General features: G+C 28.5%; 1 protein-coding gene across 13 annotated transcripts in view; it reads left to right on the top strand.

Annotated features, from left to right (window-relative positions):
- The window catches only part of LOC135923002 (AT-rich interactive domain-containing protein 2-like), a 106,106-nt gene that overhangs the window by 67,123 nt on the left and 11,700 nt on the right, over positions 1-27,283 (top strand). For 9 of the 13 annotated variants that reach the window (XR_010571095.1, XR_010571097.1, XR_010571094.1 and 6 more), the window contains 7 exons: positions 9,121-9,261; positions 9,429-9,538; positions 9,784-10,288; positions 10,426-10,567; positions 10,659-11,638; positions 18,513-18,645; positions 19,133-19,441. Coding sequence is in view for 6 of the 13 variants with exons in the window: in XM_065457582.1 (XP_065313654.1) it covers positions 9,121-9,261; positions 9,429-9,538; positions 9,784-10,288; positions 10,426-10,567; positions 10,659-11,638; positions 18,513-18,645; positions 19,133-19,441 (2,320 nt within the window). In the remaining 7 variants the exon portion in view is untranslated. Of the gene's footprint in view, positions 1-9,120; positions 9,262-9,428; positions 9,539-9,783; positions 10,289-10,425; positions 10,568-10,658; positions 11,639-18,512; positions 18,656-19,132; positions 19,442-19,839; positions 19,918-27,283 lie in introns of those variants that run through there. The other 4 variants (XR_010571100.1, XR_010571099.1, XM_065457586.1 and 1 more) reach the window with 3 other exon arrangements.

The following is a 27,283-nucleotide window of genomic DNA, read 5'->3' as shown; positions in this document are numbered from 1 at the left end:
GATGTCCTGTATGCAATATATGTATAACTCTTTTTTTAAGTGAGTACGGAATGATTAATCTGCCATTCCAAAATAAAATACCCCATCATTTTCTATTTCATCTATTCTTGTTCTAAAAGCTTGTAATTCTGATGCTTGATTTGTATATTTGTACTTTTTATTAATCTTTTTGTTGGCATTCGTTCTTCGTTGAATATCAGGGTTGAATTCCTTCTTGACTTGGTTCTATTGTTTCTACTGTTTTACTCCTAGCTTTATTGATTCGGTTTCTAATGGTTCTTCCCTTGTTCGTAGTTGGTCGGCATGTTTTCCTACGATTTTTTCTTTTTCTTCTTTCCTTTTCCAGGGTTTTGATGGCGGATTCCCCTAGTATACGGCAACACTTAGGTATATCTCTGCATTGTTTATGACATCCACTTCTCTTTACTAGTTTTTCGACCCACCATATATAATGTCTCGTATTGGATTTCATTGATGTAATACCCGGATGTCCCGTATTATATGTAAAACTCTTTTTTGAGTGTGCGGAATGATTAATCATCCATTCCAAAATAAAATATCTTCATTATTTTCTATTTTATCTATTCTTATTCTAAAAGCTTGTAAATCTGGTGCTTGATTTTGTATATTTGTACCATTTATTAATATTTTTACACTTCTTAAAATTGGATCTTTTGCGGTTTCCTCTCTAAGTTCTTTTCTTGATAAGGTTAATGTGTCATAAGTAAGATTTCTTATATATTTCACTGTTTTAATTTCGCTTGTTATCTATCATCATTTTTCTCTATTGGGTTACTCGAAGAAGCATCTGCAATTATATTATTAGCGCCTTCTTGTACATTATATCATAATCATTTGCAGATAATTTATAAACCCAATGTATTAATCTTTGGTTTGTTAATGAGATTAAATCTCTGTTATTACCATATGTCTTTATTAAAGGTTTGTGGTCTGTTCGTATTTTAAATTTTCGTCTATCAAGTTATTAATATTTTCTGCGCCGTTTATTATTGCTTTTGCTTCTTTCTCTATTTTAGAATAATTCTTTTCAGCGTCTTGTATAGTTCTTGAGGTGTAAACTATTGAAAATTCGTTATATCATATTTTTGCATGAGTACAGCTCCAAATCCATGGTTAGATACACCTGTTTCTAATATTATCTCGAGGTCCGGTTTATAAAACTGTATAGTATTTTGTTCTGTTACTATTCCTAATAGCATGAAAACGATTACAAAAATAGCACGGTATTTTATTTTGGAATGGCAAATTAATCATTCTGTACTCATTTCAAAAACATATATTGTATACGGGACATCCAGATCTCACTTGAGTAAGAGGATTTACTTCAAACGGATATCCTACTTTGGTGGAAACGACAAGAAAGAGATTTGTCAAAGCTATCAAGATAAGCAATTAAAATATTGGCAATTCCTGCAACTAGTGCTTCTTCTGAAAGAGGATTTAGCATTGCTGGAAGGTTTTTAAAGAAGAACGTGTTTGAATTCAGAAAATGTCGATTCATTATTATTTTTGCATTATAATTACATATAATATCAATTTTATATATATATTTTTTTTTCATAAATATTTTATTTGATCAAATAAATTGTCATAATTTAAATTTAATATTTTTTATGCATAAATTAATTTCCTAAATTATAAACTTTTTGTAGAGGGGTCATTCCATGTCAAATCAATCACTTTACAACCCGACCAACTCAGATTTTCTTAAAATTTGATATTTAAGTTAATAAACTATTGTAATTGACTAATCCAAAATATTAGAGTCTTAACTCTATTAGAACCGGAAATATAGGGCTTCAAAGTGGATCAACTTGGTCATTTTTCGAAAAAAATGATTTTTTAAAATTTAGATAACTTTTATATTAGACTATGTATATCTATTATGGCTCATTTTATAGCCCTAAGTAAACTCTTTAACATATGGTAAATAAAATTAATTTTTAGTTTATATATTTTTTTTTAAATTGCGGTTAAAAATTTGTAATTAATTTTTTAAAATATTAGACTAATTTTTTTTTCCAAATTTCAGGTATTTTATAAAGAGTACCAAGAACTGTTCATATAAAAAATTTCAGAGTGGGGCCAAAAAATTAATTAGGAAAAAATCTCATTTTTAAAAAATCCGCTAGATGGCGCAAGAAATTTAAAATATTAATTATAACAATATAAGTTAATCTATTTTTTTATTCCATAATAAAATATTTATCGAATAATTAATAGTAAGCGTATAATATAAATATTTAAAATAATTTTAATTTCTTTGAAATTAATTGAATTATCGATTTTTCGAAATATTTTTCCAATTAATGACGACAATGCGCAACTACCTACTCTTTTTTTAGAATCCTTAAATTCTACTTTAAATTAAATAGGGCATTCTCCAGTAAAAAAAAAGAGACTAAGAGAAAAACGATATCCCAAGGAAAAGCTCAGCAGCATTTCAAAAGCTATTGTCAAAATTCTTCAACCAAAGGTGAATAAAAATGATAGCGACGATTGGATAATTCATATGAAAAATAATTATCCATTATTGTCTAAAGCACAAAAATATCAATTATTAACGACTGGAGCATTCACAAAATTAAAAAACAATTTAACGCTTCGTTTTATATGATCCATAAATCTAAATACATTCATAGTCTAAAGGGGATTCTTTCAACTCCTAATCCCAAGGCAGGTAAAACCATAGATCAAAACACAGTTGACGTTGTAAAAAGTTTCTATTTAAATGATGAATATAGTAGATTATTGCCCGTAAAAAAAGATTGCGTTTCTATAATGGAAAATGATGAAAGGATTAACGTTCAAAAACGGTTAATTTTTTATAATTTAAAAGAAATCTATATAAATTTTAAAACTATCTAACTTAAAATCGGATTTTCAAAATTGGCCTCATTGCGCCCTAAAAATTGCATAATGCCAGGTTCAAGTGGCACTCACTCGGTTTGTGTCTGCCTAATCCATCAGAGTGTTAAGTTGCTAATAATAGGTAGCAATTTAGCAACTTTAACAAAAAATAGGGATTTTGAGATAAATACTTACAAAGACATATTTCCAAAAATGATTTGCAATCCTCCACTGCCAGCCTGTTATTTTGGCGAATGTCATAGGGACCAAGTATTAAGGACTAAATATGAAAATTTATTAATTGCACAAGATATATACAGGATAACCTTTAAGCAATGGATAACTGTAGATAGAACCAGTCTAGAGACCCTAACACAAACTGCTGACGAATTTCTTAATTGCTTATTTGAAAAAATATTTATTTTGATTCGCCATTCTTTTATTACTGAACAGCAAAATAGATTCCATCAGAATCTTAAGAACAACTTAGAGCTAGATCATTATTTGGTTATCTACGATTTTTCTGAAAATTACTCTTTTATACTTCAAGATGATGTCCAAAGTTATCACTGAGCCACTTTTCAGGTCTACATCCATTTGGTATATATTATAAAGTAAATAATGTATTAAATCATATAATTTATATGGCCATATCCGAGTCGCTAGTACATAACACTTGTTTATTTCATTTATTTCAAAAAAAATGATAAATTTTCTAAAAAAATTACTTTTTATCTGAGCCAAAATACATTTATTATTATTCCGATGGGTCCGCGGCGCAATATAAAAATAGGAAAAATTTTATAAATTTGTGTTATCATCAAGTGGATTTCGCCATCCCAGCAGAGTGACATTTTTTTCCTACTGCCGATGGGAAAAATGTTTGCGATGGAATAGGGGGAACCTTTAAACGCTTGGCTGCGCGGGCCAGTTTACAACGTCCTTATGATAATCAAATAAAATCTCCCTAAAATTCTTTAAATCGCTGAGGAAAATATAAAAAATATTTATTTTTCCTTTACATTCCATAAAGAATACCAAGATGAGCAAGAATTTTTATAGGAACGATTTTCAAGAGCTCTTCAATATCTGTGACTCAAAAAATGCATGCAGACTATCCTGTTAATTTATGCTATTGAAGCTAAATTAGAAAAATACAAAATATAAAGCGAAATATCAACTAAAGATATTAAAGGGTATGTTACATGTTTATATGATAATGAATGGTGGTTATCATAAGAAATTTAATTTATTTTAAATATTTATATTATACTCTTACTATTAATTATTCGATAAATATTTTATTATGGAATAAAAGAAATTTCTTAGATTGACTTATATTGTTAAAATTGATATTTAATATATCTTGCGCCATTTAGCGGATTTCTTAAAATTAAGATTTTTTTAGTTAATTTTTTTGGCCCTACTCTGAAATTTTTTGTATGAATAGTTCTTGGTACTCTTTACAAAATATCTGAAATTTAGGGAAAAAAATTTAGTCTAACATTTTAAAAAATTAATTACAAATTTTTAACCGCAATTTAAAAAAAATATATAAACTAAAAATTAATTTTAATACGTTCAAGAGTTTACTTAGGGCTATAAAATGAGCCATAATAGATATACATAGTGCATCTAATAATTAAAGTTACCTCAATCTTAAAAAATCATTTTTTTCGAAAAATGACCAAGTTGACCTACTTTGAAGCCCTATATCTCCGGTTCTAATAGAGTTAAGACTCTAATATTTTGGATTCGTCAATTAGAATACTTTATTAACTTAAATACCAAATTTTAACAAAATCTGAGATGATCGGGTTGTAAAGTGATTGATTTAATGTGGAAAATGACCCAGAGGTGTAATACTGAAATATTTTTATTAACCCAATACTGGTGGTGCATATATACACCACCTCCTATACATCATTTTTAAACATAGTAGTTTTTATTTTAAAAAATAATAAAACAGATTTTTATATAATTTAGACATTGTACCTCAACACTGGAAAAGAAAAATGAAAAAAATTTTTTTTATATCCCTAAGAAGCCCTCAAATAGGGCGAATTTATGAGGTCTAAAATGCAAAGTCTTCTAAGTGATCTCACGAGCATATTATGAAATTATTTTGATGAAAACTAGTGTATATTTTTTTTATAAATATATCAATATTTATCAATCATTTTTGAAATTTTAAATAATTAAAATTTTAATTGATAACCATATAAAGTTGACTGGTGCATATATGCACCGTTAACCATCTAGCAGTATAAATTTAAAAAATTCAAACAAATCAAATTTAACATAATGAATTATAATTTTTTATATTATACTTAGAACTATTACCATTACTAAGGATGGGGGGGGGGGGGGGGTTGGCTCGAGCCCCCTGAAAGTTGACTGGTGCATATATGCACACCATCTAGCAGTATAAATTATTTTAAAAAATTTAAACAAATCAAATTTAACATTATGAATTATAAATTTTTATATTATACTTAAAACTATTACCATTACTAAGGATTGGGGGGGGGGGGAGTTGGCTCGAGCCCCCTGAAAGTTTTGAAGAAAAATTTTATACCCAAAAAAAGGTCTTGAGAATATTTTTGAACCCCCTGAATCGAATAATATGTTTCTTTTATAATTTTTTATCTCGACCTAATTATATGAAATTCGCAAATATACGGTTCATAAATATTCGAAAATCAAAATTATTCATAAAAAATTTAAATTATTTGTACCCTCTTCCTTGCTGAACATTTTTTTTTCTTATGCACCTGTTTTGTCAATTCAATCAAAATTATCAAAATAATAGATGACATTAAAAAATCAAGATTCTATAAAATAAATATTTAATTTTTAATTAAAATTTTTAAAAATCGTTTTTAAAATGACTTAACAAATGACGGAGTTTTACCTTGATACTCCTGGTGAATTGGAGATTCATAATTCAATTGATGACGACATTCATTCCAGAACCATCTGCTACAAGAAGCTATTCTGTAATTTCTCGCCATTTAAAATGAAGAAACGTTATATTCTACAATTTCTTTCAATGGGGAAAATGAAGATATAAAAAAACTTGAAGACAATTTGCATGGTAAAAATACATCAGATATATTTTTTAATTTTCGGCGAAGACTTATATTCACTAATTGTAGATCAAAGTAATATTTATGCAAAACCAATGAATAGGTCTAATAATGTATAACCATCCCAGATATTAAGAGTTAGGCCTTACAAAACCAAATTATCATAAAATATATTTTGATAATTTCTATACCTCAATTAAACTTTTATGGGATATTTTACAACTGGAACTGTGAGGGATAATAGAATGGAGCATTCCCCAGTTAAATCTATAAATGCTGTAGAAAAAAAAGAAAGAGGATATTATGATTATGAAAAATTAAACGAAATATTTATAGTTCGTTAGAATTATAATACGGTGGTGACGAGTTATTCCAAGAAAATATCTTCTAAAATAAAAATTCCTCGACCAAATATGATCACTGCTTATAACAAACACATAGGTGGAGTTGATCTGTGTGATAATCCCATATCTACTTTAAAATAAAAAGAGGGAAAAAAGGGCGGAGGAATTTTATCGATGTAACTTTGGGAAATTTGGAAATTCATGAAAGAGATTGCTTGTAAAAATTGAAAAAATTTAAGTACAGGTCACTCAAGCCAGTTTGCATAACAGAGCGAAACCCTACTGATTCATCTGGATATTATTTATCCAGAATCTATAGATGGAAAAGACATAGATGCAAATATTGCCATACGCACTCAAAATATATGTGCCAAACATGTCAAATCACACTTCATACTAAATGTTTCAAGGATTTTCATAATATATAAACATTTTCTCGTTTTTATTATAAATTACAAAAAAAAGAATAAAGATTTCTATTGTTTTTTGATCTTATAGTATTATACATAATTTTTATCTTTTTTAACCTCTTAATGGTCAACGGTGCAGATATGCATCAGGCTAGATTTTCTATTTAGGATTATTTTTTTCGGCTGATTTTTTTAGAATATCATATTTGAGCATTAATCAATATAATTTGAAAAAATTGAGCATATTTATCCACGAAAAATCTTGACCATTAATGGGTTAAATGTTTAAAAAATTGAAAGAATGACCATAATTAAATTTTATAAGCGGGCTTGGGTTAAATTTTTTTATAAATAATAGGCGGGCGGGTAAAAAATTTTAGATTAATAGGCAGGCGGGTAAGGAATTTTAGACAAATGGGCGGGGCGGGCGGGCATATATTTATTTGAAAACTTTGGGTGGGCGGGTAAAATTTTTTTGAAAACATTGGGTGGGCAGGCTTTTGGTCTAAAAACCCCCCAATGACCTCTAAGAGAGACTCAGTTTGGCTTTATGCCTGGAAGATCAACAACTGATGCAATCCACGCAATTAGACAAATAATGAGTGCTCGATCTAGAAAATGCCTTCGATAGAATCTCAAGAAAACTTGTATGGTCGGCGCCACGCTACAAAAAGTTTCCCGAAAAATATATAAGAATAATACAGGATATATATATGCGCCATACGACAATGGTCCATGGTACTTCAGTAGGCTTCACGAAAGCCGAGGGAGTCCATCAAGGGTAGGCTCTCAGCCCACTTCTCTTCATAACAATAACAGTCCCGTGGAATATGATATTTGCCGATGTTATTGTGATACTTGCCGAATCCAAGAATGAAATGGAAGAAAGATTAGTGAGTTGGATAAATATCCTAAGCACGGACTAAAAGTAAACAGAGAAAAGACTGAGTATATGGTGATAGGAGGAGATGAAACAGAGAGCATTAATATAAATGAATGGCAGATATTGGCAATTGAAAGCTGCAAATATTTGGGCTCCACGATACAAACAAACGGTACAATAGAGAAAGAGATAAAGAGTTAAATTAATCAAGGGTGGTTAAAGTGGAGATGTTTATCTGGAGTGCTCTTTGACAAAAGAATCCCACACAAATTGAAGGGAAAAATTTACAGTTCCATAGTACAACCAACTATTCTATATAGTTCGGAAACATGGCCAACCAAAGAATCAGACAAGAGAAGTTACAAACTATGGAGATGAGATTGCTGAGGATGATTGCTGTGGTATCAAGAAAAAATTTAATGCGAAGTACAAGAATACTAGGAAGTTTAAAGATAGTGCCTATTAAGGCTAAGATAATTGTGAACAGACCTAGGTGGTATGGGCACACAATGAGAAGGCCTATGAACTATATAGGAAATAAGGTTGAGAGTTTGGAAGTGATAAGTAAACGTAAAAGGGGAAGGCCAAAACTTCAATGGGGCTTTAAAGTTAGAGCCAATATGAAAAAATATAAATTAGATAAAAGAGATAGCATGAATAACATAAAGTGGAGAGATATATTGAAGGCGCTTACCACTAGAAAGGGTGAAAGCTAAAAAGAAATTTTTTTTTTAGTGAGACATATAGCTCATTCGCCAAAAAAGCCTTTAATCAAAAATTTAAAGGGCTTGAAACCGATTATTAATTTTGATATTATACACTACAATTTAAAATTATTTAAATATTCCTGACTATCACTTAAGGATGACATATTATTTTTCAATTATTTGTTTATTTTTTAAAAAAAATATAATATAATTGCCCTTTTTGGTTTATTTAAATTCAGATTTAATATACAATTTAGAAAATACCATTAACAAACAATCTCACGTTTTATGATAGTTAGAGAATAAAAAAATACTAATGCAGAAAGTGCGAATTTAAATGCTCACATAAAATAAAGTATTTCTTCGAAATTATAATTGTAAGAGACTATTTACATTTTGGATTTTTAGAAATCTGTCATTCTAAGGAAAAGATTGCAATAATTATAAATATATATTTAAATTTCATTATTAAGTTATATTTGTGAAGAATTTAATATTAAACTTAGATCTCATTTTTATACACTATTATATTTACTTCTATAATATAAGTCACATTAAAGAATTATCTTTTAATTTAACATTGCTTGTTTTTGGTTTATGCTTTAGTTATTATGTTATATATATACGTTTTTGTTTTATATTTGATAAATGTGTTTTGTTTTTCTCGATTTTTTCGGATATTCCATAAAAAAAATTTTTGATTCGAGCCATATATAAGTACATATAAATTATTTTTGAAAAACCGACGGAACCATTTTTGATCTTCATTATTTTAAATAATGAATCACAATTAATTTTTTTTATATCTTCTCATAGGTTTCGAGCTTATTATGAGGAAAGTATCGACCAAATTACTCCACGAGCCGAAATGCTCAACTGTTATTACACATACGGAAGAAGATATTTCAAGGAAGAATTCAGACCTCTCAAATATACTTCTCTATGTAATTGTATAAAGTAATGACGAAAGCATTAGTTACGTTCATTATTTCTGACATCGTTAACAGACCTTTAAAAACATCATTTTTAATTCCAATTTGAATTTAATTCTTGATTTATCGCTTAAAACGATTAAAACTCATATATTACAACTTGAAATAAATTGTCTCCCAATATTTTTTTAGACGCGCCTTCCCGAGAGCCAGGCTAGACCGAAAGATTCGCGAGAATGGCCAATTACAAGTCCTCTGCGAGGGCATTAAAAAAAGATCCAACCCTTTGCCATTACATCAGGGTTAGCGTTAACAATAAATTATAATTTCTATAATTTACTTATCTTATTGACAAACTTGAAATTAATTTATACAACACGTTTGGCTGCTTATAAGAGGTCTATCTGACATGAATTGAGTTTATTTTTCGAAATTTGTTATTAGCTAATCATAATATAATAAGGTAAGACAACTTATCGATAATTAAAAATGTATTTTATAAATTTACAAGAGAACTTTTATTTTTAATATTCCTCTTTTCACAAAGTCCCTCAATTGCTACCCACTGAATATCAACCACATTTGATGAAAAAAAACATTGAAGAAGGTACTCCCAAAAAATTTTCACCCAACCCTGTCACAAAAACCGTTTCTCCTTCCATAACATATCCCTCTGCGGGCTTGGATAGCTCTATTACCCAAACACTACCACCCTATTTGAAAATTGACAATAACAATTTTGACCAATTGCATAGCGTAGATAAACTTAAATTGCTACACACAGATAGGAAACCTAAATCCCCACATCTAGATAAGAAAACTAAATTGCTGCATAACGAATTTTATAATGGTGCCTACCCTCTGGTTTACAAGCCTAAACTTTTAAATTCTATATACGTGCCTTGTTCTCACAGTCATATAGACCTTTTAAAAAGACCTCAGGGTAGACCCAAGGGCTCTTTCGGTAAGAAAAAACGGTTGATTCTAGATACCTTGAAACCGCTGGTTAAATTGGAGCTCGAAACATTTTACGACGATTCAAATTTCAACTGGTTTTTTAAAATTATTTTACTTGAATTGTTATACAACATCATAACCTTGGTGTTGAATTCATTTTAAATTTTTTAACATTCCTTTACTACCAAAATTATCACAGAAAACAATAGTTACTCTTATATATTTTTTTAAGCTCACAAAGTTCTCAGAAATTTATGAAAATACTAGACACAATTCCTGCTGCCGTTACATGCTTAGACTGTCCCTTGTTACAAGCCAGGCTAACCTTTAATAACTCCCGACTCAGATTTGGATTTAAAACCAACAAAATTAAGGTATTTGTCATTTAAACCCTAATTTAGCATTTTTTAAATACTAATTTACATGGCCAACCCCCCCCCCCCCCACATAATTTATTTATTTAAGCCACCCACCATACTAAATCAACCCTCTTTGACTTATCCTGCTCCTCCTTTCGTAGACTCCCACAAAAAACTTTTGAATAATGCCCACATTAATGGATCCACAAATTTTGGTACCAGAAAAATGGAGTTTCTCTCCAATTTGCAAGAAAATCTTTTAACGAATGACCAGATTACAGACTTTAGGGTAAAATGTATGGGTGAAAATTTTGACCCGGAGCCGATGGAACTCGATCAAGAATTTGTCCAACCAGAAAATATCGACATACATATTATTGGGGGTGACAAGAAACGTCATGCTGGTTTGATCGATCATAATACAACAAGCTACTCAAAGGAAGATCGCCCCACTTTAATAATGATACCCACTCCTATCACGACTGATCCTTTAAATATCATTATTTCCACAAGTTACAGCAAAACCAGCACATTGAGCGAATCCATGAATGGGGTCGTCAAATCCCTGGCTAGTAACTTGATTCTCATTCGTAAATTGGGAGACAAAAACTTTTTTATCACGAATGGACCCCAATTGGGTTCGCCAGTTGATTCTGAACCCACCAACAAGAATTTTACCAGAAATATACCTTATACGAACAACTCTGTTTATGGCGAAACAAAGGGATCAAACCATTTTATATGTCATTTGTTTGATAAGAAAAACTCTCTATCCACTGACACTATTTATAAGATTTGCAAAGGTGGGGTTAGAGAAAAGATTCCTAAAATAGCAGAACAGATCCTTGCATTACAAATCAATGAAAATGTTAAAGAGAATTTTGTTTTAGCCAAGCCTGAAAGTTTTTATAAGTTAAACCAAATCCTCGAATTACCTTCTCAACCTTCCGAAAATCTAGAAATTAACCCAACTGAGAAACTTCCTGCCAAAGAATATAACTCATTTATTCTTCCTGATAAATGCGATGATGAGCAAATGCGCATAATGTTCAAAGGGTACAAATGTGGATGGAATGACTGCGGGAAGTAGATATTTAAAATGATATCATTTTGATATATTATTTGAACATTATTTATTCACTGATTAATGCCAAATATGTTTAGTTTATTTGTGAAGTAAATTTATCATAAGGCCATTCATATCAAATCGATTAAAAAAATACATTTTCGGCCACTTTTAAAATAGTGAATTATTAATATAGATAAAAAATGTGAAAGCTGTTTATTTTAGCTCGCAATAGATTTCTTCTATATTATAAAAAAACGAATGTGAGAAGGAGCAAATAATTTTAGAAGAGATTCAATAATTTCTCTGAATAAAATTTTATTCAAACAGAATCGCAAATATAACATTTCTCTCGAATATTAATGCGAATTTAAGAAATGGATATTTACAACCTATTTCACAAGAGCCGATAACGTTGCCAAGTTTTTGCATCGTATATATATTTATTTAAAAATGTGTCTAAATAAAAAGCAAAAAAAAATTTCGAAAACCAACTCTAAATTACTAAAAAACACTGGTGATGCCGTAAATGTATACCCAGAGTTGGGCAGTACCGCGAATACTTGTATCTAAGATACAAGATCCTTTTGTATCTTGTACTCAGTATCTTATTGACATTTTTAATAAGATACTAGTATCTGTATCTAAGATTCTTTATTTTGAAAAGAATCTTGTATCTATTTCATTTTCTTTTAAAAGATACAGATTCTTTTTAAAATTCATGTTTAAAACATTTACATATCACACAATGTAACTTTATTTTCTTCGTGAAATCTTGTATTGATAATAATAATAAAACAAAGTCCATTGACAAGTTAGAAGATTATTTAAAATTTCATGATAGTGAGAATACTCTAAGCTTAATAGGTAATTTACCAGATGAATTATATTTAGTCATGAAAGCAGTGTTTCCAAGAGAGTTAAATTCGAGTTATGATAAAACATTATATACATTAAAGTGTTTATGTAATTATAAATCGGCTACAGAAATAAAAGAAAATTGTTCTAATAAAAATTTTAGTAAATCAATAATGAGAATTATTATAAAAATAGAAAATTGGATAAAGAGACACATTATTATAAAAGAAATTATCATTATAATTGTAAATCTTTTAGTATAAAAAAATTAAAAAATATTAAATGAAAACCTTATAAACTAAAAGAAATAAATTATATAATAAAATTTGAAACATTTGTGATTATAGAAAATAAGAAAATAAACTTTAAAGAAAATAAGGAAATAACCTTTAAAGAAAATAAGGAAATAAACTTTAAAGAAAATAAGGAAATAAACTTTAAAGAAAATAATGAAATAAAAATTGAAGAAAATAATAAAATAAAAAATTTTATAATTAATAAAAAATTTAAAAAAACTTTGGAAAAGAAAATTAAAACAAAGGTGATTAAATATCGTGATGTTGAAAGAGAGATTAGGAGTACGATATGGAGATCGTATGGAGAAAGAGAAATTTTGTGATAAAAAACAATTTAAAGGTTAGTATTAATCGGTCATATTAACATTCCACCCTTTAAAAAACTTTCTCCACTCAGGTTTTTCTTGCATGTGAATCTTATCGTACAGTCAACGTTTCTTGATAAATGATATTTATTTTGGTTGTTCATATGATTGTTCAAGTCGTTCATGAGTCATTGTAGTCGTTGGCTTGATTCTATCACGTTGGTTTGTAAATATCGTTCTGAGTACGCTGGCTCGTCGTTAAGCTCCGTCATGATCATTGTCAATTTTACAAAATTGTTATTATCACCAATTGTAAAATTATCATTAATAAATAGGATTTCGGAATATATGAATAATTAGAGAATCGATCAAATTTGGATGTTAGAATAATAAAATGATGATAAATATATATTATGATCAATATATCTCAAATAAAATAATTTTGGAATAATTGAAATGATAATGGAATAAATAATTTATCAGAATCATTCATAATAATAAGAATCATAATAGAATATTTGGAATTGTTTCATTTTATATAATAATAATATATATTATTTAATTATTTTTATTTTTAAATTTTACTCCTTTATTTTTCAATTTAAACACTTCTTTTATATCATAATTTCTCTTTAACTTGTTCTTTATCACAAAATTTCTCTTTCTCCTTCCATTTTCAACATACGATCTCCATATCGTACTCCTAATCTCTCTTTCAACATCACGATATTTAATCACCTTTGTTTTAATTTTCTTTTCCAAAGTTTTTTTAAATTTTTTATTAATTATAAAATTTATTATTTTCTTCAATTTTTATTTCATTATTTTCTTTAAAGTTTATTTCCTTATTTTCTTTAAAGTTTATTTCCTTATTTTCTTTAAAGGTTATTTCCTTATTTTCTTTAAAGTTTATTTTCTTATTTTCTATAATCACAAATGTTTCAAATTTTATTATATAATTTATTTCTTTTAGTTTATAAGGTTTTAATTTAATTTTTTTATTCTAAAAGATTTACAATTATAATGATAATTTCTTTTATAATAATGTGTCTCTTTATCCAATTTTCTATTTTTATAATAATTCTCATTATTAGATTTACTAAAATTTTTATTAGAACAATTTTCTTTTATTTCTGTAGCCGATTTATAATTACATAAACACTTTAATGTATATAATGTTTTACCATAACTCGAATTTAACTCTCTTGGAAACACTGCTTTCATGACTAAATATAATTCATCTGGTAAATTACCTATTAAGCTTAGAGTATTCTCACTATCATGAAATTTTAAATAATCTTCTAACTTGTCAATGGACTTTGTTTTATTATTATTATCCCATATTGGTCTATTCATAATTTAGAGAAAATTTTTTTTTTTTAATTATTCTTCACTTTTTTAAATTAATCATATCTTACGTGTTTTTAGAATAATATAAATATTACATTCCTGAACTTTTTTTATCTAGATGTCTATATTCTAGTAGCTAAAATCATATCGTCTGTGGATTTAGAATATTTTGTAAGTCATTATAGCCCAATTTTATTTAGTTCGTCTAATTTGATATACACCTCATCTGGTAGTCTTCTCGTAAAGGAACCTGCTTTTTCAATGTCCGAGATCTGAGTGTCCTTGAAGATGTCATCTGCCCAAAAAAAAGATTGCCATTGCCTGAGTATATAGGAAATTAAATATTTATATTAACATTATTATTGGGAATCTGTTTCATATTTATTTATTTATTTACGATTTCCTCGAATATGTAGCTGAGCTGCCACCATAAAGTACTTTAAAATATTAGATGTAATCCATAAAGTATTTTAGAAGATTAGTTTATATAAAAAATCGTTTATTTAAATAAATTATTTTATTTTATACAATTTAAAAATTTTACATCTTTTTTTAAACTAAAAAAAATCTGCTTTATATAACAAAATATATAAAAAAAATTAATCTATCAATATATATAAAAAAATCAATTTATATCAACATAAAAAAAAACAATTTAAAGGTTAGTATTAATCGGTCATATTAACAATTTTCTTTATTTTTCCCCGCTATATTTTAAAACCAAAATTAGTTGGAAATTTTTACAGGTCACAAAGATAGATAGATTAAAAATAACAAAATACATAAAAGAAGGATATATTTTATATGTAATATTTTTTAATTTGTAGAATGTTTAATAATCATAGTAGTGAAGATGAAATTATTTAGATAGGTTCTCCTGAATCAAATCCGAATATTAAAATTCTAGATGGAAAATTTTATAAAGTAATTCATGTGAAAAAGAACAAGGTACAAGCTGAATGTAAAATTGCACAAGTAAAAAAGTTATTTAAGGTTCAACAAACTCCTTTACAAACTTTGTTAAACATATTAAAGTATATTATACATTTTTATTTTAGAATTATTAAAATATACTTAAGTCCCTCTTAGATAATTGTTATTAAAATTTTTTATAGAAGATGGTTGATTATCAAATTAAAATTATTTTGGATATATATTTTTTAGGGGTGTATCGATACCACTTTTTGGAGGCCGATCCGATATTCCCGATATTAAATTGATTTCGGCCGATTACCGACCGATATCATATCTAATTCTGTATTCTGTAAAGATACCAATGGTTATTTTTAATATACTTTTATTAGTATAACATATATAATTTAACTATACCATAACTTATGTCATTTAAAATATTATAATGATCATTTATAGTATATTCAATTCAATTGCAATTCTAAAAGTAAATATTTTTATTGTTAAATCACTTTTATATAATAAGTAATAACATTAATCTATATACATAATAAGTAATAAACAATTATATTATGAAATTTGAAATAAATATTTAAAATAATATTTAACATTAATATATCGAAGATTTCTTTTTAGAAATACCAATATTTCCAATTTATCAGAGATCAGCTTGGCGATAATAACTGTCAATATCACCAGCTACTAAAACCAGACTGAAGAGAATCTTGCACACTTTTATAAACAGAATGCGCAAAAAAATAAAAATATGGCAGAATTTATTAATTAATTATTATTATTAAAAAAATATACATAAAAATGGATTTCGATTTTATTTATAAAAATAAATGATTTTATAAATAACTTTTTTAAATTTTATTTTTGTTAAAGAAGCCATTTTATATCGGATCAAATTTTATAATATTGGCCGATAACCGATATTTTAAAATGGGTGAAATCGGCCCTATCCGATCTGTAAAAAATATCGGCACATCATTAATATATTTTATATATAATTATTTTAGCAAGTTCTTATTAGAGGAAATATTTAAGCTACAATTGATATATAACATTAGATAATTTTAAAAGGCTCTTAATAAAATAATTATAATAAGGTAGAATTTAACTTTATTCGTTACTTTTATTTATTTATGATATAAGTAAAATTACATTGCGGTATTTATTTACAAAATTTAATCAATTTAAAATGCATTAAAGAAAATTGTTATGTATTTAATAATTATAATATAATGTTGTACATTATTTTCATACTTTTTATATATAATTAATGATTTTGCAAGAAATATATAAAAAAAATTTGAAAAGCGATGTAAATGATAATTATATATATGATATTACAAACGCAAGAATTAATAAGTCATACTAGAAAATAAACTAATTTAAAAAATATATAAATATCACAAACGGGTCATTCCACGTCAAATGAGCAAAAAAAATGAGATTTTCGGCCGACCCCTTTCGATTTTTTTAAAATTTGGTAAGCAAAGAAAGGTCAATGTAACTAAGAAATAGCCTCGGCCGACCCCTTTCGATTTTTTTTAAAATTTGGTAAGCAAAGAAAGGTCAATGTAACTAAGAAATAGCCAAAATTTTAGCCTCCTAACATTTATATTTTTGAAAATATTAGGGTTTCAAAGTAGCAAAAATGACGTATTTTTTCCATTATCTGCGTTCATTCAATTAAGCATATCTTAAAAACTACATAATTGTAAATAACGAATTTAATATCAAAATTACGTAAAGATTCTACTTTTAGATAAAAAAAATTTTTTATTTTTTTTTCCAATTTCCGGCCATTTTATTTAATATATAAGGACTAAAAACGATTTTTTGGAAATAATACGACCTTCAATTTTTTTAAAAAATTTAGTAGACATTATTAAACTCTTCCTTTATATATATAAAAAAATTGGTCTGGGACGCGGCCATCTTCATTCTCTGATCGATAAAAATGTTTAGAAAAGTGTATAAATATTTTCCCGTAAGTGGGCGTCTTTGTATAAAATTATATATTAATCAGTTTTTAATGGTTTTTCTTGGACTATTTGATATAATTTAAATGAGTATTCATCTTGTAAGTGAAAATAACCCTAATATCTTCAAAAATATAAATGTTAGGAGGCTAAAATTTTGGCTATTTCTTAGTTACATTGACCTTTCTTTGCTTACCAAATTTTAAAAAAATCGAAGGGGGTCGGCCGAATCGTGGTTGATTTCTCATGGAATGACCCAAACAAGTAATGATAAATACTTATTAAAAATGAATAAAATAAAACTAGTATATTTTTTTTAGAGATGCCATTTAGCCATATACTCCGAATATAAGCTATATTTAAAACAACACAGAAAATAACCTGCAAATTCTAATAAATCATTTGATTTAATTTTTTTTTCCTATTTGAGAATTTTCAATTCCATTAAATATACTACTCTCCCTTCCCTTTCACAAATAAATAATAAAAACTGTATTTTATAAACTATTCTAATTTAATTGGTAAAAAAGTATCTTGTATTTAAGATAATCTAATTTAGTAAAAGATACTTATCTTTTTGATATTTTGAAAAATATACTGGTATCTGTATCTAAGATTCATTTTTTTATAAAGAATCTGTATCTGTATCTAGATTCTTTTTCTGGAAGACGTGCCCAACTCTGTGTATACCATAAAAGACTCAAATTATCGCCATTTTTTTCTTTCGATAGACCTTTAGAAATTTTTTGTACCTACAATATGATATATTATATTTATTTATAGTTTTTGAGATAAAGCATTTTTGAAATTTTACAGATTCAAAAGTCACTATTTTTCGCACCTTAGAGACCCTCTAACTCAGAAACCAGGTGTATTAGCGAGCCAAAAAAACGAATTTCTCATTTTTTTACCTATCTAAATATTCCAGAAAATTTTAACAATTTTTAAAAGGGGTCGACCGAATCATGATCAATTTGACAGGAATGTCCCCACAACTTGTTTAAATTACATAAATACTAGCACACTCATTTGAACAAAGAAGTGTTCAAAATATATAACTTGCTTAATTATACAAGTCAAAATAAAAAAATTCCAAATTTATTTTTTTTAGAAAATAAAGTTAATTTTTAACAAATGATTTTTGATAGAGTTGGTAAAGAGATTTATTTTATACGATTGCAGGATATTCAAATCTGTTCAGTCTATTCAGTCTCATGTTTACTTTATTCACTCATCTCATGACGGGTATTGTTCTTGGCCACCTTGTGTCGGCAAAATTTACCGCCGAAAATTTTCTCTTGCCAATCATTTGCAGGTTTAAACGGGTATTATATTTGAATATTTTACACGATATTCGATTCGTATTTAGCGAATAAAAGAAAGAGTTATTATTTTCTATCTAGTCGATTTTATTCGTATAATTTATTATTATTATATATTATTTGAAATAATTTGTGATTATTATAAATGTTCGAAATTATTCTTAGATATTTGTAAATCCTCTAAATTATACGAAAATACCAATCGAAAACGAATAATGTAAATACCCTATTATTAATTTTGTATAAATCACTTCTAGTTATTTAAAATTTTGTAATATAAAATTAATTAAATTTTGATTGCTCCTTATGATTGGGTTGATACAATGATCAAAATCCTCATACATGAACCCTTTAATGTTTTAAACGTTCTTTGTATGCTGTATATCAATCTTTTATTAATTTATAAAGTTTACTCATAATGATTTCTGATATCGACTTATTACATTATATTTTATGTATTTTTTAAATATATCTTTGTAGGATTTTCATTGTGTTGATAAAAATTTGCAAATCGTGTCGACGTACATCCCAGACATAAAAAAGGGCAATTATAAAATTCAAACCCAAAATCCTGGCCCCACTTCTCCCAAAAGGATTACCGAGAACGAGCTTAAAGTATGCCAAGAGCTCAACTCTAAAGATTTATCGCACAATATCAATTATATGCGAACTCCCAATAATTTTTTGAATGATTACATGAATCAATGTTCTCACGATATGCCTGACCAGGCTGCTTTGCAGACTATCTACCGGTATTTCAATGCAGCGATTTCTTCACAAAACATCTCCGTAATATATTTTTTATATGTACATATACTTAAAACTATTTTCCGGTATATCTATCGGCGGCCTGTGCGATTTTTAAAAGAATTGGGCACAGCTTTATAGCCGCCATCATTAAGGGCGACATGAATCGGTGCAATAGATTTTTTAAATAATATATTCATTATTGAATTATAATTTATTTTTTTAGGAAACGCTAAATGCTTATACGATGATTCTTTAAAGAAAACTATAAATTCTAATTTTCATTCTTTCCCTCTAATATAAATAGCAACCTGTTTGCTTTATGTAATACTTTTTAATTTTATACTATATTAAACAAATAAATATTTTTAAAAATTCAATTTATTATTTTATAGTTATCACGTATAAAAATAATTTTATTGAAATTTGCCGTACATAAGGATGATCTCCTTGAATTCAATCAGGCCTAGCGATAGAGAGGACTTTTTCACTATGTGTGCAGTTGCTGGTCCCTAAAAGTTTTTTTAGCAACATGGAAAGATACGGAAGTTTAATCCTCATACATTCCAAAATTTATAACATCCATATTCTGCGAATGACATTTTCCGATAAGAGTGATATTCTTGCTCTAATTCATTGATAGTAGAATCATAATTTATGTTTGTCATTGAATTTTACTTGCGAACTTTATTAGATCGCTTGTATATTATATCCCCCCTCCTTGGCTTTCAATTTTTACATTTATTAATTGTATATCATCATTCTTTAGACGTTTAAGATGCTTATAATAAATTCAATTTACATATAATTTTGTTCTGTCATATGTTTTGATTGAATGTTAATTTTTGAGAGGGGGTCTAATAAAAAGGCCAAAACCTAGATAATTTATGAAATAAAAAAATCGCTAAAAGGAAATCTTCAAGTTAGTTTTTTTAAACATATTTTCCTTTAGTGAAGTAACCTCCGAGCTATCATTATAATTTATTAATAAATGAGTTTATATCTAGTTCCTGAAAAAAAATCTTTTTTATGTTGAAGGAAATTTAATTGTTTCCTTAAATTTTGACAAATATGTTAATAGCACCTCCACTAGATCCAATTCATAGTTTGAGATTTGAAGTATTATTTTCTAATTCTTTTTAAAACACTATTGAGCGGATTTTTAGTTTCTGGAATACTTTCGAGCATATATTTTATTCTTTATTTAAAAAAACTGTAAATTATAATTCTCATCCTTTCCCTCTAATATAAATAGCAACCTGCATGCTTCATGTAATATTTTTTTTATACAACATTATATATTTTTTATTTATTAAACAATTAAATATTTTAAACACATCTTTTTACAACTAAATCTACGTAGTGCTATATCGTTATATAGAATTTAAAGAAAATTTAGAATTTTCAACTATTTTCTGGCCAGTTAAAATATATAAGTTTCTTGTTTATAAATATCTTGATAGATGTCGAATTATTTCATAAATATATGTGCTGTTAATACGGTTTTAAATTTGGATAACTTTTCTAATAAAAGTCGGATTCTGAGGTCGTTTTTGCAAAAGACATTTTGTTATATAGATAATATAATGCACTTATTGTCGTAGATATTAGCGCATATTTTTATAATCAATCCGAAAAAATGCTTTCTCGCATGCTCACCATCTTGTTCCCATTTTTTGAAGCCTACTTAATTTTATTGAAGCATTCTTTTATATAGTGCTGTGAAGTAACGTCAAAAAATTAACATTATTATTAACGACGTTCCTTTTTTTGAAGAAAAGGAACGTCATTCGGTACCTTCTTCTAGAGGTAACGAGTAACGGTAACGCGTTTTTTTTGAGTAAAAAGCGTTACTCGTTACTTTATATTTTTTCTTAAAAAATATCAACAAAAAGAAAAACACAATCATAAAATTACTTTTATTTATTTTTTAATTCTTAATATAAATAATTTAAACCAAGTTTTAATTTATATCAACCACTTCTTTCATTTTTATTTTAAATTCTCGTTGAATAAGATATTATTATTCTTATAATTTATTGTAAGAATATTATGTCCATAGTACTTACTTCTTCAGATGATTTAACCCTTCCCTGGCCCAATTTGAAATATATTTTAAACCAATAAAGAAATTAATGGTACCAAGTCTACACTTTTTAAATGTAAATTATATCCCAGCACAAATATTTCAACCTCAATGTCCAGCAGTTCAAACTTAAAAAAGCATTTCAGGGTAAAAAGATGAATTTTACTTTAATAATAGAATAATATTCTTTCATAATATTTTGAAAAGCCTAATCATGGAATTAAAATATAAGTAAGGCTGTGCCGATATTAAATATCGGATCGGGCCCATACCTGTAAAAACCCGATCCGGTTTCTTTACTTTACTTTTTTTGTTATTTTATGTTATGTATATTTATTTTACATTATTATAATATTTTCTAAATAATTTTTTTTTAAACAATGCAAATGCACAACACCCTCTAAATTTTATTCTTTTTTAAAATTTTATAGTATTTTTTATAGAAATAGAAAGGAACACCCAAAGTTTTAATTATTTTAAATCTTTTTAAATAATAACGCCAATTTTATTATTTTTACTAAATAAAAGAATTTTTTTAAATATGGTATCTGAATTATGGAAATATTTTACAAAAGACAAAGATAATTTTGCAAAATCATCTGAGTTTACCTTCAGTACGGCAGGGGATATAGATACTCCATATCGTAAAAACTTATTGCCAGAAAATCTAGAGGCTCTCGTATTTATCAAAAAAATCTAATATTAATTTTATATAATCTTCTTCTTCTTCTCCGTTTTATGGCGATTTCCAGGTTTACCCGGGTAGGCCAGTTTTCCCTCTGATTTTTCTTTTCCATTTTTGACGGTCCTGAGCATCAATACTTGTAAGATTCAAGCTTCTCATATCCGCCGCTATCACATTTGTCCACGTCATCTTGAGTCTTCCTCTAGGTCTTGATCCTCCTACTTCCATCATTGTGCATCTCTTTACCCAGTCATCTCTTGTCATACGTTCCACTTGCCCAAACCATCTTAGTCTATTTCGTCGCATTACCATACCAATCATTTCTATACCTAATCTTGCTCGCAATTCCTTGCTAGTTTTTCTCTCTCTCAGAGATACCCCACACATCCATCTAACCATCCTCATCTCTGTTCTTTCTAATTTGGCTTCGTGAATTGCTTTCATTGCCCATGTTTCACCGCCATAAACTAAACAACTCCTCACGCAGCTTACGTAAACTTTCCCCTTTAACTTCAGAGAAACTTTTTTATTTGTAAGAATAGATGACATCTCTCTGAACTTCTTCCAAGCTTGTCTGATCCTTGCAACAACAGCAGAATCTACACCACCATCTGCGTTTAGCATATCACCTAAATAACAAAACTTATCCACTTTTTCTAGGGTTAACCCATTGCCAATATCCAGACCACCATTTTTTAGGTTATCATTATTATGTATCCCTTTCATGCATGTTTTACAAATAAAGGTCATTCTTTCTAACATCAAACTGCCTTTTTTCCCACTACATCTTTTATGTACCCATTTCTGGCATCTGGTGCATTGGATAGAATTTCTAGCAACTCCTTTCCCACATACACCACAAGGCCACTTACCTGATTCTTCTATCTTTAGATTTTCCCCACCAATCATCACCTTTGTTTTTGATGCATTCATTTTCAGGCCCTTTGCTTCCATAGTCATCTTCCATTTACTAACTTTATCCCTCAATTCTCCCTCACTGTTTGCCATTAATACAAGGTCATCTGCATATAATATCTCCCAGGGAAGTCCTTCACGCATTTCTCTAGTCACCACATCCATTACTAAGATAAATAATAATGGACTCAGCACGGATCCTTGATGAAGTCCTACCTTCTCCTCAAAGCTGTCACTATCACCTTGATCCGTCCGTACTGCTGTTTGTGCTCCAAAATACATTGCCATCACTTCGGTAACTAACCATTCCTCCACACCGGATTTTCTCAAGGCCCATCTTGTAATCTCACGCGGCACCCTATCAAATGATTTCTCCAAATCAACAAACGCATAATAGAGTTTCTTTTCCTTCGCAAGATACTTCTCCTGAATTTGTCTCACCACAAAAATTGCATCTGTCGTGCCTTTTCCCGATGTAAAACCAAACTGCATTTCATCAATTTTGATTTGTTCCCTTATCCGCTTTTCTAACACTCTCTCAAATACTTTCATTGCATGTTCCAAGAGTTTAATAGCTCTGTAAGACCCACAATCTAAAGGATCACCTTTCCCCTTGTATACTGGGATAATTATACTTCTTCGCCAGTCCTCGGGAATAGTACCTTCTGTGACAATCTGATTTGCTAAATTCATTAACCATTCAATCCCTAAATCATCAGAACCTTTAAACATCTCTGATACCACCATCGTTAAACCCGATGCCTTCCCTTTCTTCATCTTTTTCACTGCTCTCCTTATCTCGTCCTTGCCAAATTTACACCCTGGACCTTCTACCTTTGCACAACTAATATTATTATTCCATTCATTTTCTTCATTCAAAAGTCCTTTCATGTAAATCTTCCAGGTGTTCTTAATACCACTACTATCAATCGTCATTTTTCCTTCCATATTTTTCAAACACTTTACACCTATCACATCCTGCCTCTTTTTTGACATCTGTTTTGCCATTCTAACCATATTTCCAATTCCATCAGCGCATTTCATTTCTTTAGCAAACTCGTGTCTTTTTTCTTCTTGAGCCTTCGCTATTAATTTCTTAGCATTTCTTTTAGCCATCTTGTAAATATCATTATCACTATTTTCTTTGCTATTATACCATACTTTGAAACACCTCCGTTTCTCATCCACGGCTTTCGCTACCTCTGGGCTCCACCACCAAGTCTCCTTATGTCTAGGCGGCCCTTTTGTCCATCCACATACCTCCTCAGTTGTCATTACCCAAGCTTTCTTCATGGCTTCCCACTTGTCATTCACCCCAGATGCTTGTGCCACCTCCGCCTCCCTAATCGCCAATGCCATATTGAATTGACGTCTAGCATTCTCCTCCTTCAATTTCCAAACCTTCAGCCTTGGGACAAACTTTCTTTTAGTGACCCTGGCACCTTTAAGAGTGAGATCTCCTACAACTAGTCGATGCTGATTTATACATTCCTCTCCCGGTATCACTTTCACATTTTTTATTATACATCGATCACATCTCCTTAATAACAAGTAATCCACAACACTTTTGGTACTACCCGACTTATAAGTCACCAGCTTCTCTGATTCTTTCTTAAACATTGTATTACAAACAATCATATCCATAGCATCACTAAATTCTAAAATCCTCTCTCCTTCCAAATTTCTCATGCCGTAACTGAACCCTCCATGTACTCCTTCATAACCCTCACTACTCGCTCCCACATGTCCATTCAGATCGCCAGCCAGGATAATCCCCTCTTCATTTGCCAGTCTCGATGTCACCCCCAATAGACTGTCCCAAAATACATCTTTCTCTTCTTCACTTCTTCCAACCTGAGGAACATATGCCGAGATCATATTATATAGCTTTCTACCAATAATCATCTTGATAACCATTATCTGGTTGTCTAGCCTTCTCACTTCGACTACTTTGTCTACCAATTTCTCCGCAACCAATACCCCAACTCCAGCCTTACCATCATTACCTCCTTGCCAAAAGAATTTATACTTTTCGCTAGTCTTGCCAATCATTCTGGTCCCATTTCCTTTCCATCTAGTCTCCTGTATGCAGCACACATCTATATGTCTTCTGTGCAATACATCGACGACTTCTCCCGCTCTTCCCGTCATACTCCCAACATTCCATGTCGCGACCCTAACTCGATCACCCGCAAACTGGTTTCTCCACTTTTTATTAGGTCGTTTATGGCCGTCATAGGTTTCATTTTCATGAATAGTGGTTCCACCAGGTTTCCCATCCTTCTTTTTGTCGTAGGCGGATGAGGAGGCCCACGGGGTACTTTGGGCTGTACCCCGCCCATGCTTTGTTGTAACCATAGGGAAATTTTTGTAGCATGGTTTTTACGATCGGATGCCCTTCCTGACATCAACCTCTTTAAGTGGTTTTTACACCCCGTCGAGGAGACGGTGATCCTATTCTAGACCCAGATCACAGGGAACCTTTTAGACCTCCATTTGCCGCCAAAAGACGTTGCCACTCCCCCGCCACGATGAGGCTGAAGGTAGGATTTTGGGAGAGATTAATTTTATATAATAAATACAATTTTATAATTCATACCAACATAAAATGGATATATTATCAATTATATGTTTTTTTTAATTATAGTCTTAATTGTAGAAATAAAAAAAAAATTAAATTAAACGCATAATTTGATTTTTTGCATAAAAAATATTGATTTCAATTAAATAAATATTATTTTTGTATATATTTAATTTTTTTAAGGAATTCGTTACTTTTTTGAAAAGTCGGTAACGCGCTTTCCTTCTTTAAAAAGGTAACGAGGAACGGTAACGCGTCCTTTTTTCAGATGTAACGTGTAATGATAACGCCTTTCTTTTTTGTAGTAACGTTTACAGCACTATACTATAAGATTCAATAAATAAATGTGGCAAGCCTATTAAGTATCTACATATATTTTTAACTTAAAGATTATCACAAAATACTTACATTGGGTTATGTTATATGAATTAAGCAAATGATTTATTTTAGGTAGGGAGAGGAGGGTTATAATTTTTTAAAATATTTATTGCACATGCATAAATAATCCGACCAGCCATTACTTTAAATCAGGGGCAGGGAAAAGGCTTCTGGATTAGACTAGGTAATTTTTATTTTAACTTAAGATAAATGTTTTAATATTCTATTTTTTTGGCAAAATTAAAATGAATATGAAAGAAATTTTATTTTTTATAATAAAAATCTATCTTATCTTATATACATCATACTATGACTAAATACTGCATTGCTAAAAAGGAATTAATCATAATCAATCAAAATTTGATTATATAGTATTTTTTTTAAAATAATTTTTAGAAACATTTTTTTAATACACAAATCAATTTTTTACTCAAATAATTTAAAATTCTATTTTTACTTAATATTATTGGGAAAAAAATATATTTACTAGCTTATTACAAAATGCATAAAAATGAAAATATATTCTTACGAAACCAGAATAATTATTCGATAGTGCTTTTTTATATTTGGATGTAAATACATATGAAAAACCTAATTTTTTTTAAATAATATAGGTTTCTTTGACATTTAATTAATGAGTAGGTTTAGAATCGAAAAATAATAAAAAATTTGTAAGGCACACATTCCTAGCGTTATTGATCAAAATCTCTTCATTTTTTGTTTATAGTGCGCACAAATTGAATGTTACAACGCAGCGTTTCAAAACGCATATAAAAAACGTAAACACAGCCATGTTTAAATTGATGCGTTAAGTTTTATTTTTTCAATAATAAGCATTTAAATTTAAAACAAAAAATCACCACAAGACCTTTCTTCAATGACATATAATAATTATGTCATTGCCTTTCTTACCAAGCAGGGAAAATAATTCATATTCAATGGAATCAAAAATTCCTAGAGACAAATTTAAAAATTTCATAAATTATTAAATATTTATTATTGTATAAAATTTATTTATGAAAATATTTTATATTAAATTATGTTTACATATTTAATTTTATAGACATTATGTTATTAAATGAGATAAATAAATGGAATATTAAGAAAAATTTAATTGATATATCCATTAATCTCTAAAATTAAATAAATTAATTGTATATTAAGAAAATTTTATTTGATATATTTAGACCTGTGCGCCGACGAAACTATAGGCGGCCGGCGCAATTTTCAAAAATCTAA

This window comes from Gordionus sp. m RMFG-2023, chromosome 1, assembly GCF_954871325.1.
Source record: "Gordionus sp. m RMFG-2023 chromosome 1, tfGorSpeb1-WG-v2, whole genome shotgun sequence".
Classification (NCBI taxonomy): domain Eukaryota; kingdom Metazoa; phylum Nematomorpha; class Gordioida; order Chordodea; family Parachordodidae; genus Gordionus; species Gordionus sp. m RMFG-2023.
This window is presented reverse-complemented; position numbering and strand designations above follow the sequence as displayed.